The sequence below is a fragment of the Monodelphis domestica genome, chromosome 3 (assembly GCF_027887165.1).
Source record: "Monodelphis domestica isolate mMonDom1 chromosome 3, mMonDom1.pri, whole genome shotgun sequence".
Classification (NCBI taxonomy): Eukaryota; Metazoa; Chordata; class Mammalia; order Didelphimorphia; family Didelphidae; genus Monodelphis; species Monodelphis domestica.
Window position 1 is genome coordinate 225,727,646 of NC_077229.1, and position 17,668 is coordinate 225,745,313.

General features: G+C 35.8%; 1 protein-coding gene across 4 annotated transcripts in view; it reads right to left on the bottom strand.

Annotated features, from left to right (window-relative positions):
- The window catches only part of NFATC1 (nuclear factor of activated T cells 1), a 217,662-nt gene that overhangs the window by 90,763 nt on the left and 109,231 nt on the right, over nt 1-17,668 (bottom strand). For all 4 annotated transcript variants that reach the window (XM_007487818.3, XM_007487820.3, XM_056823543.1 and 1 more), the window contains exons 4-6: nt 9,709-9,911; nt 7,736-7,908; nt 3,692-3,832 (exon numbers count right to left, since the gene is read on the bottom strand). In XM_007487818.3, the coding sequence (XP_007487880.1) occupies nt 3,692-3,832; nt 7,736-7,908; nt 9,709-9,911 (517 nt within the window). The remainder of the gene's footprint in view (nt 1-3,691; nt 3,833-7,735; nt 7,909-9,708; nt 9,912-17,668) is intronic.

The following is a 17,668-nucleotide window of genomic DNA, read 5'->3' on the forward strand; positions in this document are numbered from 1 at the left end:
TGCTCAGAGTTCTGATGCTTTAAGAGTGAAACAAATCTCATTAAACAATACATATACAAATATAAAAAATACAAGAGGCACTCTGAATTATATTAAATCTCCTCTGCAGTTGTTTTCCCAAGTATGAAACAGAAAAGAAAAATGAGAAGGATAGAAAGTTTAGTTCTATGATATGGTCTATAGGTTTTGACATTTATGACAATTATGAACAGCTGTAATCTTACAATTAGCAGCTGCCCCTAGAGTCTTAAGGTACCGGAGTGGGGAAGAATCTTTACAGCTAGTCCAATATGGATCATCTAAATTAAATAATCTAAACTTTGCAGAAGGATATTTCATCCCAGGCTCTAATTCATATCCTGATTGTACTTGCCAGTGGTGTTTTTTAAAAGACACACATACACAGAGGCAGAAAAAAAAAAAGTCAGATGACCCCATGGGAAGCCTATAGGATAACCGGTACTATAGTGTTTTGAATTTATATCAGGCTCAGTGGTTTTTCTGAAAAAGAACTAGAAAAAAAACTTTTCATAAGTTAATGATACAGAGTGTTTGTTTACAATAACATTTCAGATTGTATTAGGAAATACAGTGAATGGTGAATTAAATGTAATAACAAAGCAAAGCTAGACGAAAAAATTACATAGACATTTGTTAAGCTAAATGCCATTTTGTGAATGTCTGATTTATGTGTATGCACTCATATATGTATGAATATATAAACCACTTGGCTTAAATATTAATGTAAACTTACATGAAACTATAATATCTAGTTTGAATATCTGTTTACTTATTGAGCACATATTTACATTTCTTTTATTTGCTACCATTACAGTTCTGCATTAATTGAAAAATATTGCTGGAAGAGAAACTAGATAAATATATATTACTGCATATTATGGGAATGGTAGCTTGATCCATTTACATTTATATAGGGGATGCAGTGTGATATAGCAAAAAGAATATTGGATTTAGTGTCTAAAATCCTATGTTTAAGGACAGTTATGATTCCACCTAGATAAAAAGATTATGAGGAAAACTCTTTGGAAACTGTAAAACAGTGTCTAAAGTGACAAGTGAGCTACACTTCCTTAAGCCAAACTATTTACAGATGACTGGCTAGGTGCAGAGTCATAGAATCACTGAATCTTATATGCAGGATTCCCCTCTGTAACATCCCAGCCTCAGCCTGAATACATCCAGTGGTAGAGAGCTCAATATGAGGCCAATTCTATTTTTTAGCAGTGCCAATTGTTCAAATTCTTCTCTATATTAAACTAAAGGCTAACTCCCAGTAAATGCCTCCCCCTTAAAGGTCTTATTTCTATCCCTTGGAGCAATATAGTATATGTTTAATCCCTCTTCCATTCAATAACCCTTAAAATATTTGAAGACAAATATCATACTCTTCTGGCTTAAGAATCATAAATAATGAAGGAGAGCCATAAAGAGGGCATTAATTTTCTTTCTGAAACAGAGCCCAACCAAAAATGTCACTCCTAAAGGGTAATTTTAGCTAATTTGTAACAAGAGATATCTAAACACTGTCTTTAAATTCCTTCCTGGTGATACATCTTCTCATATGAACAAACATATATTTTAAATTGTAATTTAAATTTAAGTAACTTCCAAATTAATCCTTTTCAAATGTTTTCCAATAATGCAAATGTTTTTTGATCATTGTTGTTAGTTGAATTTTGTCTATAATTTAAACTCCCTTCCCCCGTCATGTTCCTGATTGCACAGGCTTGCCAAGTTAAATACTGGAGACTTTCAAACACATTTTGATTGAAGCACTTAAGTTTCCTGCAAACTGTACCAAATCAAGGATCCCATTATGAAGGTTGAATGCCTCAGTGGTTTTCACTTGATTAGAGTAAGTGTTGGATTGGCTCTGCTTTCAAGAATATTTCAATTGGTAAATGTACAGGGAAAAAAAAGCCAGCACAACAACTCTTAACCCTTAAACCTCATTCATCCCACCCTGGCTGAAGTAAAAATTACTTGAGTCCTCTGAAATTGTCTGAGCCTTCTGGAAGGAAATGACTGCACTAGAAAATCCTGCTCTTGAATGACAGGGAGATGATAAGACAATAGACAAGTTCAAAACACTCCACTTAGTCCTAGGATAGAGATTTTGCCACTAGAGAAACCCTTGACATATTTCAAATCTCAAAGAAAAAGGAAAATGAATTAATGTTCTTACATGCTCCATTCCTTCAGAGAGCAGTTTTATTTTTTTATTTTTAAAAAACACTATTTTAAATGTATAATGCTAGCTTAGTCAGAAAATCCAAATTGGTTCAATATACATTTCATTACCTCACCTATCACATTGCTCCTATCCATAATGCCCCTATCCACAACACTCATATTCAATTTTATTTGAGAGAAATGAAATGAAAACTTGTTTTTAAAAAGTCTTTCCATCATCAGGTTATGAACAAAAATTATTTAGAATCCTCTGGAATGCAAAGTATTAGGATAGACCCAATATAAATGCTATTAAGTTCTGAATCACATCCAATAGAACTGCATTCATAAGGGTAATTGACAGAAAAAAAATATCTGTAGGGGCTCTGAGACAGCAGCCAAGGTCAGAACTGAAACTGGGTTCTGGCCACTGAAACCTCAGAAAATAGTTGACAAACTATGACAATGTAAGAGTACCCCTACAAAGGCTACTCCATGCATAAGTGGAGGAGTCCTCAAGGTGCAGCACTACAAGAGACATGCTCTGCAGGCTCTGCCTAAAGACATTTGAGTTTAACAAAGGCCATACATGTAAGAAGACTTTGTGATCTCTTAAGATTTTCCTTAAAAACAAAAAACAAACTTATCATCTATGATACCAGGCAACAAATTTATACATAGATCATGGATGCTAGTCTTATCTTTGCCTCGGTTTCTTTATCTGTAAAAAAAGGGAATTAGAAAAGATGAATGCTAAAATGTTTTTTATTGCTGATATTTGATGATTCTATGACCTAGGGTAGCCCAAGTCTTGGTTCAGTTCTAAGCTCTTAGAGAAATGTGTATATGTATTCATATATACATAGGCATATACATGTATATATGCCTTTATCTGTATATGTACATACACATATACACATACATATAAGCTGCTATCTAAGTCTTAATGTATATATAAACAGTACTTTCCAAAATGTGATACATGGGAGAAATATATTCAGGGAAGAGAATTTATTAATACATCTCTGAAAGAGGAGCCAGGCGGCCAGATAAGGACTGTTATATGTAGCCACAGAGGCAGATGTGAGGAAACTAAAAGTTGCATCCATTACTAAGAAATACATCTCAAAAGACAAGAAAACAAATTTTCAATTATTTCCTCCCCAAACATCACAAAGTCCTTGGGAGTTCCTGTGATATCAACAATAAAAGCTGTCAGGAGGAAATCATCGCTGGCTACAAAAATAAACTCTTAGCTCTTATTTTAAATGTCATAATTGTCAGTTCATGCAAAAATTCTTAACTGCCTGTATAAACACATTATGCAAAACAGTATTGTTATGTAGGTCATCCGCACAGCTCCACCCTATTACTTGAAAAATATATGCAGAAGGACAACATGTAATTAGGAGGTCTGCATTCTCCCCATCCAGGAATCAAATTTCCACCAGCATCCAAAACAGAAAAACTAACACAAAGCTATTTTTAAAGAAAATACCTGGTGCTTTTTCCACGAAAATTACTTTGGAGTCTTGCAGAAAGTTATGACCAGACAATATCATTTTTTTCCCGCCGACCACTGGATAGCTGTCTGTGCTTTGTTTCTCCACTAAAGGCAATTCTTGGGCAGATCTCTGGGCTAGAAGGGAAAATAATCACATAGGGAACATAATTTTTTAATAACAAAATAGTTTATTAGGTCTCTCAACACTTCTTCACATTTTATAACAAAACTTGTTACAATGTTCCTGAAAATATTAAGACTCAATAGCATAAGAGAAATTTAAGATCAGCATGATTTTCTAGTAAGTTGTTTCTGTATAGGATGGTGAAATCATCCTCATTTGGTAGGGAATGGAAGGCAAAGATAAATCAGTGACAGAATCCCACTTGGAGAAGTATGAGTCTTCAATATTAACATTTCTGACAGATTCTTTGGCCTTTTCTCATCCAATCTTGCAAATGAGTTGCTTGGATGAACTTTAATTAGAATCTGCATGTGTGTGTACATATATGGATATACATATATATTTTTAACCCTTACCTTCTTAGTATCAAGTCTAAAACATAAGAGAGGTAAGGGATAAGGGAGGCATCTATGTGGTACAATGGATAGAGCACTGAGCCTAGAGTCAGAAAGACCACAGTTCAAATCCAGCCTCAGACACTCACTAGCTGTGACTCTAAGTTAGTCATTCAGTTGCTAGTTACCTCAGTTTCCTCAATTGTAAAATGGAGATGATAATAATAGCAACTATCTCATAGGATTATTTTGATATTAGTAAGTGCTCATCACAGTACCTGGCACATAGTAGGTGTTAGATATTTATTTCTTTCCTTCTTCCTCTACTGCCTTCCCCCTAGTATTGATATCTACTTGCAAACCTACTCTTAAGCTCCAGAGTTCTCCTGCTAATAATCAATGACTCTGTCCTAAGCACTTTTGTGTTCAGTTCAGTACTTGGTGCTGGGGATAGGATGGAGTTTACATTCTAGATAGGGAGAAAGGACCAGCAAACAGGAAACTGATCCAGCAATTCAAGATAGTACTCAATTAAGTGCTAAATGATGTGAGTTTTGTTGGCTGGGAAGCAGGACAAGGTCTTGAAAGAAAGAAATGCAATTAAGGTTCTTGAGTCACATATCCTCAGTTTCCTCACCTCTAAAATAAACTGAAGAAAGAAATGAAATCACTCCAGTACCCTTGCCTAGAAAGCCCCAAATGAAGTCACAAAGACTCAAATATGACTGAAATGATTAAACAATAAGAAGCCACATGAAAAAGTCAGTATTTGGGGAAGACTCATCCAAGAGTCTTATAAAGGATGGATTTGAGGACAGAAACTGGAATCTGAGAGGTATGATGTAATGAGCACCTGCATCTAGGAGGTGTCAATGGGAATGGAATGGAATAAATGAAGAATGAATGGCAAAGCATTTGCTAAGCCCTTACCATGTGCAAAGCCCTGTGCTAAGTACTGAGGATACAAATAGAAAATCTGGAAAGCCCTTTCTCTCAAGGAGTTCAAATTCTAATGGGAGAAAGAACACATCTAGGTTTCATCTGGAGAAGAAGGGATGGATACACACTGAAAAGGCAGATGTTCACGGAAGGAAAATTCAATGGGATTTGGTGAGTGATTTGATATGAGGGGTGAAGGGAAGAGATAAATCAAAGATAACTACAGTTTGGAGCCTATTTCTAAGGAAATGGCAGTGTAACCAGGGTAGAAGCTGGATGAACTCAGAAAGGGAAAAAGAAAGTGGCTCAGTTCATTCCAATGCTATAGCTAGACAGACAGACAGACAGACCAATCGATAATGTATACGATGAACATGTTAAGCTTGGGATGACAGTTAGAATCACGTAGATGTACAATGCATCATTAGAGGTCCAAGCCTGGAGCCTGGAAAAGGAGCTAGCTTTGGAGATAAATATTTAAGAATCATAAGCACAGAGGTAACAGCTGAAACCAGGAAACTAATTGAGCTCTGAGAGATAAAAGTATAAATAGGGAAGAGCAGAGGGCTAACAACCGAACCTTGGCACTTGTCCTGATTAGGAAACAAGAGGAAGAAAAGTCAAAGGGAATAAAGGGTTAGGAGGTTTGCACTGTTTATTTGTTCCAAAAGGGGCATTGCCATGAGCAGCAGGGTTCCAAGGGTCTCTTAAAAAGTCAGTTTGGCCAGACACCTTTTTACCTTCTCTTTAGCCTGCTGGGAATATGATAACTATTTCCTCTGTTCTCTTCTCTTCAATCATCAGGAGGAGGAAGAAGAGTAAAGGACACTCTGGGCAACATGCCTCTCTCTCAGTTCAGAGTCTTCACTAATTTGCTAAAGGTTATACATGAATTGCAGGTAGGTGGCTTAGTGGATAGAGAGCCAGTTCTGGAGATGAGAAGTCTCTGGCCTCAAACAATTCCTAGCTGTGTGATCCTGGGCAAGTCACTTAACCCTTGTTGCCTAGGCCTTATCACTATTCTGCCTTGGAATTAATACTCATTATTGATTCTAAGATAGAAGGTAAAAGTTTTTTTTTTAATTAAGGTTATACATAAATTGAGGTATAAAGAAGCTATAAGAAATGGAAGCCAGGATTTTATTTCCTAATAGACCCTTGTTTAGAAATAAGATGGGGGAAGGGGGAAAAGGAGGACAATTTGATAGGAACCATAAAACTAAATGAAGTAGTGTGTTCAGACTATTTAATAGGTTTACTCAGACTGAGACTGAGACGTGATGCAACTTGCCTGAGGCCACACAACTAAGTGGCAGAGGCAGGAATGTGTGACCTTGGGCAAGGTATGTCCACTTTCTGAGCTTCAGTTTCCTACTCCATTAAGTGAGGAACTTGGACAAAAAGATTCAGTCCCAAAGTTCCTTGTTTTAAAACAAAACAAACAAACAAAAAGCCAAAAAGGAATCAACAAGGAACTAATTCAATGAATAGGACTACAATTTATATTTATTACATATGAGAAATTTCAAAATCCCCAATCTCATTTTCTACAAATTTTCTAAAACTACAAGGAACTCTTAGATGATAGATTTAAGATAGTTCACAGTTCAAGATCAAAATTATTTTCTTTTCAGGTCCTCATGTTGATTGCAGGTTGCATTAAGTCATAGGATATTGAATACTCTAATGCATTATTAAGATTACTCTAACAAATAGCCTATAGATGATGGTGAACAATGATGATAGCTAGTTTTGTAGGTTTGTAGACTACAAACAAAATATTTTGTTTATTCTCACAACAACCTCATGAAGCATATTTTATAAATGAGGAAAGTGAGGCAGATAGAGGTTGAGTAGCTTGTCCAGAGTCAACACAGCTAGTTAATGTTTGAAGTTGGATTTGAACTCAGGTGTTCCTGATTCCCAGTCCAACACTATTGCCCCATTAATATAAAATATATAATTTAGAGCAAACATCAATTTTCTCCTACCATAACTAAATGTTTCTTCTTATCAGTCAATATTGAGGTGATTATATTACTATTTTGACCCCCCAAAATGGCCAATATTTTCAGGGACTATGAATCATCAAATATCTATTTTTGAAGACAAGAACCAAGTTAATAATGATAATAATAGCTAACATTTATATAGTATTTACTCTGTGCCAGGTATTTTGCTAACCATTTACAATTATTATTTCATTTGATCCATACAATAACTATGGGAGATGGTGCTATTATTATCCCCATTTTAGAGCGGAAAAAAAGTGAGGCAAAGAAAGGTTTAAGTGACTTATTGGGGTCACACAACTAATGAATATATGGGGCTAGATTTGCATTCAAATATTTCTAACTTCAAGATTGGTGCTCTATCCATTGTACCACATAGCTGCTATATAGATAGAAAGAATTATATTAAACCTAAAAAGCAAAACCATTATCATGAACTAGTCAAATGATTCCATATCTCTGTTTGTTTGTTCATCTATTCAGCACTGAAAAATTATCTCTAAAGTCTCTTCCTTCTAAATTCTATATAGTCCTTAAAGAAAAGGGATAAAAGTGAACAATGACTTACAACACTCAATGGGATTTGATGCTACTTGGAGAGAGAGAGTTCTGCCATTAGATTGTGGAATATGAACTCGGAAAACCAGTCTCACTCGAGTGTTCTTTCTTCCAATGTCAGTTTCTCCTTTCCGCAGTTCAATGTCTGAGTTTCTGAGTTTTAGGATTCCAGCACAATCGATACTGCTCAAAACAAAACAAAAGTCCATTTAATTTTTTCCCCGTTTTTGACATAATAAGAGTTGAAAACTTCTAAATTTTCATCCTTCAAAAATGTCCTCTGATTATCATCAGTATTTTGCCACAAAATCTATGCCATTATTGCAATATGAGTATGCACAGATCCCAGTGCTCTTGATAGTTGCCTATTTTTATGTTTTATGGCAAAGGAAAAAGGTATGTTTGAAGGTAAAGACATTTCAGAGCGGTCACTAAGGGCATCATTGAGATTGTATCTACACATGCCAAGTCAAGCAAATAAATGAAGCGATTTTGTAGATAATTCAGTCCCTAAAATAATTGTGGCTCAATTATTTACATCTCTCAGGAAAAATAATTTCAGACACATAAATAATTCATAAACATTTGTTAAGCACCTACTACTGTGTCAGGCACTATGGATCATAAAAATAATCATAAATATAACTTCTTTGATTCTCCCCATCATTTGGTAAATGAGTAAATGGAGCTAAATTGTTAATGGTCTAAATATGGAAAGGAAAAAAAGAATGGAAAGTACAGCTAGCAATATCACATAAAAAAAGAATTAGAATTATTCTTCACTATTTCATGATACACATGCTCAATAGTGATTCTTGCATGAGCTAATGCAGCACTCATAATGCAATCTCTCATTTTCCTGGGTTTACAGCTTCTATCGTTACTATTCATATAAGCTTCAGTACAGATTCCACAGTGCTGACCCATAGTAATCCACAGTATTTTTTCCTTTCCCATAGTATTTATCAAAAATAATGATAAAAAGTCTGACAGTTTTGCTATTTTAACAGCCAGTGCTTATCTAAGATTCTAGAAAATGAAATTTTACAATGAGTTCCTCTTATGTTTTAAAAACATAAATGGAAACTACAATTCAGCTAGGCTTGAGTTGGCTTGAGTAGCACTGAATGTTCTAATTCAGCAAGGTCTCCTGAAAATCTTAAAGTACTTTGAGGCATTGTGGTAAATGAACTGGTTTTTATAAGTACCACAGTTATACTCATTTAAAACGTATGAAAGTCATCACAATCCGTTTGATTTCATCTCAGATCTTAGGTTCCTGATAAGAAACTAAGTAAAAAATTTATAAGATGCTTGAAATTTCCCCCAAATTGAGAGAAACTTTGTATTTCCCAAATATTGATTTTTATAGTTTCAAATGTTCTGCAAAGATTACAGACATAATTTTATAGTGATTCTGATAAACAGAGGTACAGTCAAAGTCCTTAATATGATTGGGCCCCATTTAGACAATGCATGGTTTATTAGAACCATTTTTACCACCTAATAGAGTGTAGTTTGACTCTATATAATCAGGATAGTGCCTAGCACTAAAATCATTTTTCTACAACTTAAGATAGCATAACAATGTCTTTTTAAAAAATGACAATAATGTTTTTTAATAAAGTGTATATTCAAGTGACTCCTTAACTTGAATTGCTTCACAGTCAAGAGCAAATAGGTGTCATGATAAGTAGCTGTTAAATGGAAGGACGGCTGAGAGAGATTTACAACACTCTAATTGAGATATTTGTTTTAAGTGCCAATAAGCACACCAGCTGAAACACTAGAATGAAGCAAATCAGTTGTCATAAATGAGTTTCATTTAGGTGTTAAGCTAAAGACACTCTGGGCCACTGGAATAGGGTAAATTTGTTAAGAGTCTGCATGATTTGTAGGATTTAGTGAGAAAGTCAGAAAAAGGAGACACACAAACACACAACCCTGGTGAAATCACCAAGTGGTCCAATCCACAAGGCTTACATTGCTCGCATGTTATTTTCTGGCAGAAGTGGAATTTCCAGGACTTTGGTGTTGGAGAGGATTGCTTCGTGGCTGGTAGTGGAGACAGTTTTCCCTGTTATCCGGTGGACCTGGTAGAAAGCATGGGGTCTCAGCAGGCGGTCGTCTGCCGTCCCGATGAACAGCTGTAGCGTGAGTGGCTCACTTTCTAAGTAACCATGTAGCTGGCAAAAGAACAGAAAACTCCCACTAAGCACCATGCACATAAACTGCTAGGAATCAATTAAATTTTTATAAGCAAGAGACTCTAATTCTAGGAGAAAACTAGTGACAGGTGCTAAGTGTTAAGTCCCCTCCCACCTCCCACCTCTTTTTTCTCAGTAATGTAATAGTGGTACAATAAAAAAAAAAAGTGCATTTAGAAAATGTCTCATTATTCTAAAAGACCTGGGGCACTTAGCTAGATTTAGGCTTTGAACAGTCCTAGTGTCTGTTTAAAGCACACACATACACACACACACACACAAGCACATTTAGGTACATGTACAATCACATACCTGCCAATTCCACCAAAAAAACCCACACTACCATTTCAAAATGGCATTTTCTAGCAGGATAAATTAAGAATAAAGTGGATTTGCCTTCACACACACAACCCAATAGGATTTAAACTACCCTATTTTATGACACAGAACTGACTTCATCTTCTCACATGCCTGCATGTTTCCCAAGATCATCCTTTTCATCATGAGCATCATCAGTAGGCTCCATGAGCAAGCAGACTCCTGAATTCTTTCATTTTAGGCAAGTATATGCTAGCAAGTATGATGTAGGACTTAGCTGGATACATTAACTGATTTTGTCCTGCACAAATTAGCCTGTCATGCCAGCACTCCATTGTTTGAAGCAACATGCTTCCTCTAAAACAATATCAGTAGTATTCATGCTACTGAGAAATGCGTTTTCCTATTTAATTAATTGAAACTAAACAGGGTACAAAATCTTCTCATGAAGTCAGTTTGAAAAACAAAGTCCAAAATGGCAAAACAGCCCAGATCAGATCAAGGTTGGCACTTCTTTTGCCCAAACTGATGAATCTTTCCCCTCTCAAGTAAAGCGCTCCTTGACCACAGGGATGTTCCTAGCATACAAGAACAATCAATTCAGGCTTCAGTTTGAGTGGGGGGAAAGTTCCACTAATTGGTTAAGTCTGCTTAAGCGTCTGGCCACCAGTTGGCAGACACAACACATGGAAAACTATATACTGACATTCCTCAAAAAAATGCCAGTTCAAACTAAGCCTGTTCCCCCTCCCCCCAAAAAGAAATAGGGTAAATTAGGCACAACAGTTTCATATCTCTCTAAGGAGACTTCATTAAAAAATGCTGAAAAATTCTGGTATTTTGACAAGGCTATTTGGTTGTCAAAATCTATTCTTTTTTCTCTGAAGATACACCATCTAGGTCATCGAGACAGCACACACATGATGGTCTGTTCTCCCCAAGGAACCATTTTCAAGCTATCACTAGAACTCACATACCTAAAACCATTTTAAAGCCATTCTGGACTGATGAAATCTGCCATCACCACAAACTACTTTGCCTTAACTTGTTTCACATCCTAAATTTGACTCCTCCTTAAAGAACACTTTAAACAACTTTTAAGCTATCATTTTTTTATTTTCTTCCCCGAACAATAACATTTTTAGTTGATTTTTCAGAAGAGATGCACCAGAAGTAGAAGTAACTGCAATGCTTAGGAGTACATAAGAAGTACTTAAATGTTCCTTTCTCATAGGGCACTATGCAATCACTCATGTATTACATTGGCTTACTCATTTTTCTAAACCAACTTTTCTCAAGAGCATGTGATGAAGACTTGTTGAACCAACTGACTGATAGTAGTCACTGTGCTCTCGCATAAATTAAAGACCTAGGCAAGTGCTACAATATGGCCCCAATGTCAGCAAAAACAAAAACAAAGTTCTCCTTTAAGGAGCTCTCCTTTGGAGATCCAGATTGTAAAAAGATAATAAAGGGGCAGCTAGTTGGCTCAGTGGATTGAGAGACAGACCTAGAAACCAGTAATCTGAGGTTCAAATTTGTCCTCAGATACTTCCTAGCTGTATGACCTTGGGCAAATCAATTAACCCCAATTATCCAGCTCTTGCCACTCTTCTGCCTTATTGGTTCCAAGATAGAAAGTAAGGGTTAAAAAAAGATAATAAAGAAGAGGCAAAAACATAAGAAAAATGACTGGAAGTGACAAAAAAAGTAAATTCATCAAATAGCAAATATTTATCCAGTACTTAAAGCAGCAATACTTTTCTTAATTTGTCTGTGTGAAAATGAATACATGCAGCTAATTTTATTACAAAGAAACAAACTACAAAAAGCATGCATTTACCAAATTTAATTCAGGAATCAGGAAAGTTCGCACTAGTGATAATAGTTAAATTCCTTCAGTTAGATCTTATTCCAGCTCCCAAGTAACAAGTACTTTGTCAACTCAGTTCGTAAGTAAATAAACATTTATTAAGTACCTCCCAAGTGTCAGGGACTATGATAAACACTGCTAAGTCAGGGGTGTAATAGAGCCAGCTCTAAGGGGCTCACCTAATCATTAAATTTTCAGTGCAAGTATTTACACTTGGGAAATTGACAAATGCAATAAATCAGGGATTTATTTATTGTTTTGCTGATTGTTTAGATTTACAAGCAACATAAAAGTGTTAATAATGCAAATTAAACTTAGAAGTATGTTGTAGATACATTTTTTTCCCAAGATAGCTAGTTGTTAAACATTTGCCAGGACAATCCTGTGTGTGGACCAGCTGACAAAAGGCTGTATGGGGTTGTACAGCGGTTTGGTCTCTTTGGAGGGTCTGGAGTTCCTTTGGCTAGTAGTTTAATGATACAGAGAGAGGGCGATCTGGAGCTAATGTCACTCAGAGAATCACATCCTAACGCTTGTCTTGTGAGTACCAAAGAGGAATGGAGTAGACTGGGCTTGGGGAAGGAACTGGGGTACCAAAGAAATTGAGAATAAGTATTTCTAGGATCACCTGAAACAGAACAAATGTTTAATGGTTGAACAGGAAGCTTCTCCTCCAAAGTCCCTCTGAGGACTCTTGGATCATAAAACTCAGGTGGGGACAAGTAACTTGGACTCCCTACTTGTTTATAGCTGGACACCCCCCCTGCTCTCTCCCAAATATCATCCCTGGCTGCCTGAAATTCCTACAATTTTAAATTCACTATGGCTGACAGGGTTCTCTTTTAAAACGCAACTACCCTTGGAGAATTCAGAAATATTCATTAATCAGATTGCTTTCCTTCTAAAAAAATTCCAATTTGGGTGGCCGCACTGGGAAATTGGAGATATAATTTAGGGATATGAGAGAGTGAATTTATTTGAGGAAGAAACTGATGATTTCGGTGTGTAAAATATTAAGGGAAGTGGGAATGTCAAGTTTTCAACTGGACATATTAGACAATTTCAGGTAAGAACATGACTGAAGATGTGGAATTGAAATGATCATAAAATTCCAAGAGAATTAATGACCTTTATAAGAGAGTAAGTGAGAGCAAATGTGAAAGTCAGACAAGACTTCAGAATTGGAAAGTAGTGTCTTTTATACATATTTTAATATTTTAGGAAAGTATGTATAGTTTCAGGCAGTTTGATATACTTGAAAGTATTTTATTTTTGTCAATATATTTGAAAAACAGCTTTCAAATCAAATCAACTGTAAGGTCTGATTCTGCAATTAGCTGCTTTTGGATTTTGATGAGAGGATGTTGGTTTGGGTTTTTTTTTTTTTTTAGTTCCTAGGCTGGCCCCTCACATGTTCTTACATACAGAAATCTGTGGCCTATAAGCCATTTGGTTTGATGCAAGCAGAGTGGCTCATTATGAGAGCAGCTGAAAATATCATGATTTTCATTAACTCTTCTGAACCCCCAGTACATGGCATTCAGCCAACATTAATACTGTTACAAGATAAAAGGAACCCTAAGTCTGAGTGCTCACTTCAAACAGGTACCATAGTCTGTATCCTTTAGTTCAATTATCAGCTCCAAAGACCACAAGCAGCAGGGAAAAAATTATGTTCTATATTGAATCAGAGGCCAATATTAGTTTAGACACTCTAATTTGCTGCTTCAATAAACATAAGGGGACTATGTTTCCAAGACTTTGGGTGGGATGTATAAACAAAGGATATGCTTTCTAATGGACCTTCCATGTTTAAACTGAGAGCATGTTGCTTTTCATTTATGGTAATGAGTCCATGTTTCTTATTTGGGCAATATTTTAAAGAAGGAACAAATGGTTGGATGAAGGCAGTATTTGGGCTGTAAAACTGTCAGTGATCCATAGAATCTGAAATGTGTAGTTAAGATAATCTGGACAACAATCATTCATCTGTGTCACACACTTCACTACTTGGTCCACTATCCCTCACTATCTTTCTCTAATATTTCTTCTAATATATTATTAAATTCTTCAGATATCTTCTATCTATCTACCTGTCTGTCTGTCTGTCTGCATATCTATCATCTATCCACATATCTATCTATCTACTCATCTTTCTAGAGTAATCAAATACAAAATGCCTGTTTGTCATTCAAAGCTCTTCATAATGTAGGTCCCTCCTACCTTTCCAGCCTTGGTATACCTTACTCCCTACCACTCACTCTTTGATCCAATGACACTAGCTTCCTCACTGGACATTTTCTCTAATTGTCCCTCTGACCTAGAACTCTCTCCCTCAATTCTTCCTACTGGCTTCCCTGGCTTCCTTTAAGGCTCAACTAAAAAGCCATCTATTAAAGCAAACCTTTCCCAACTCCTCTTAATTCTAGTGCCTGCCCTCCATTAATTATTTATCCTGTTTATAGTTTATTTTGTATAAACTTGATCACATATTGTCTCCCCCATTAGACTGGGAGCTCCTTGAAGGCAGGTGCTGCCTTTTACTTCTTTTTGTAACCCCAATCCTTGGCACAGTGTTTAGCCTGACACATAAGAAATGCTTGATGTTTAATGATCCATTGATATATAATATTGCTTTATATATATAATAATAACAATTTCTGCAGTTAGTTACAAGGCTAATAATTTATAAAGTTAATAACACTCCACACTTAGCAATACTTTCTGCATTGCATGCAGATATTTTACTGTTAATACTGGAGGTAAGAAATAGGTATACATAATAAGTCTCATTGACCAAGAGAAGCAAACTTCTATCATTTAGAATGTGGGTCAAGCCATCTCAGCAATAAACTATGACATGGTCAGTCAACAATGATTTGAGAGATGGTATTTTCCCTCTCATTAAATGACGATGCCTGAACATCTTCAGAACCCAAAGAGAACCACATAAAAATCACAGAGAGCTGCCTCATCTCCATGACAGTGATTTGTACACAATGTCCTGTGAGTACCAGAGCCCCCTCCCTGCCATCCATCGAGTTCTGAATCTGAAAGCAGATACAGTAATTACTATGGGTGGTCAGTGAGTGCTAGTATCTGACAGATGACAAATGTATTCCATGCTTAACTGCTTGCTTAAATAAGGTCCAGCACAAAATAAATAATTCAGATCAGTTCCTCATTAAGGTTGGTAACTGCTCTAAATATCAATTGCTCTTTCAACTTTACCAGTTGTGTTCTTGCCTCATTTCCTTCTGCATGATGTCACAATTTCAAATGCAAAAGAAGCATGAAGTAAAGGAGGGCACATTCTCATTGACCTTTATTCATGAGCTTTCAACAAGTAGTTGCCATAAAGAAATTCATGATTTCAAATAGATTCACACATGAATTTCTAGCAGTTGTTGGATATCCAGAGAATTAAGTATCAGATGTCTCTGAACTCCTCAGGAGGAGAATTCTGTAGTGATGCCTGATGAATATTTAAGGGTTTCTATTTGTCACAGACTGCAGTGTGATGGAGAAAGGAGGAGAGAGGAGGGAACTCTGGAACACCACCTGTGGGAGTGTATACAAATGGTAGCCAGTACACAAGATGGCTCTTTTTTTGGAGTGGGTGAAAGGAAAAATGTGTCACAAGTATTCTAACTTTTGATGGAATATTTACATGCACAATAACATAAAGATTTTCTAGTATGTTCTGCTATACTATATTTGGTTATGAAGAATCAATTTCCTGTCTTCTACTATGAGATACATATATTATAGGGAACAGCTATGTGAAAGAACCTGTTTGACCAATGCAAATCAGTACCTTCTCTGCAATTTACAGTCATCCTGGGGTGGGTGGGGTTACCTGTGATACAAAAAAAGGTAAAGGGGCTTATTTATTTAAAAGTTAAGTAACAAGGTTGTGCTGCACTTACATCCATAGAATTAAGATAAGTTGAAAGAGACTTGCTGGAAAAGTCCCATTGCAGAAGATGGGATTGTAGTTAGAACTTAAAGAAAGCCAGTAGGAAGAATTGAGAGACTGTGTTCCAGACTAGGAATATAGTCCAAAAAATACCCAAGTGTCATTGGACTAAGGAGTGAATGGCAGGGAGTAAGGTATAAGGATTTGAACCCAGGTCTCTCTAGTTTTGAGTTAAATCTTTTCTCATTTATACCAAGCTGTCTCTCACATAGCCTGGGAATCTTATTTTAACCTTTCTTTTATCTTTAACATCTTGAAGCTTAAACTCTTTTTTAATACCTAACCAATAAACATTTATTTAAGTATCTACTAAATCATAATACAAGGGGTCCCAAAAGTTTTTTGTGCCATTTTAAGCTTTAATTGCTATCACAGTTTTAAGCTTGAAAAGTCCTGTATAATTTTACCCAGAGTAAGCCTGCCTTCACTGAGGTTTTCGTGATAGAAGTTTTACTTTCATATTGGTAACAGCCTTAGTAGTTAAAGCTATGATTAAAATACTCATTTGGAAAATATGTATATGTCTACAGCATGTGTTTGTGTGTCTGTGTGAAATAACACAACACAAGGAAATCATCTTTGTATGACTTGAGATTTAGATTCCTGGTTTTCTCCAGTTGATTTCAGGGTGAACAAAGAACAAATACATGTTTATAGATCTTGTGGTCAATATTTGCTTCACCAGTGAAAGTAGGTCACTTTTTTGATGTTGGTTTGACAGACCATAATCACCTACTCTATCCGCTCCTTGTCTTGGTTGGTTTTATACGTAGCCACAAACACTGTCAAAATATTTAAGGCTGCTTATAGAGATAAGCTTTCTCTAAGCCTGATGAACATTTCAATATGATTACCATTATAAATGTTGCTTTGATTCACCAAGAATTGAAGAAATATTTTAACACAAAACAGTACAACTTGAATCCTTGGCTATGGCTAGCAAAATGGCATCCTGCTAAGATCAGTAAGTCAACTGCAACTTTTCTCGGACTTGTCAGCTTGCAGTGTGCCAGTTTTGAGGCATATTTACCTTCTTTTAGGAAGGTTTGCTCTATCCTCAAATCAATCTTTTGCCATAAAAGCTGATTTAAAAAGTCAAAGATTTAGTATGAAAGAAGCATTTTAACAAAATGGTACATTTTATATTGAATGGAAAAATATAGAACCCATGTATTTTTAAGGTCACTTACCAAACTCAGTTCTCTGAGTAGTCTCCAACAATCAAAATTTAGTCCAGCATTATATTACACTGTTTTTAAAAGCTACATGGTTGTGGTAATAGATAGATTATTTTAATATGACAATTTAAAAATTCCCTTAGGATTTATATTGTGGCAGTTCCCTGATGTAATATAAAATGCAATGGATTCTGGGTATAACTTTTACCCTCTAAAACATGCAATTTCAGTATAAATGGCATTATATAAAGTTTAACCTGGGAGGTAAACATTTATTATTTAAAACATGAAGATCATTTTAAGAAAAATAATTTTAATATTTTGCATGTTCTCCTGCATAGGCTTTATGCCTCTGGCATGTTATGGTATATGTCAAAATAATATTTAT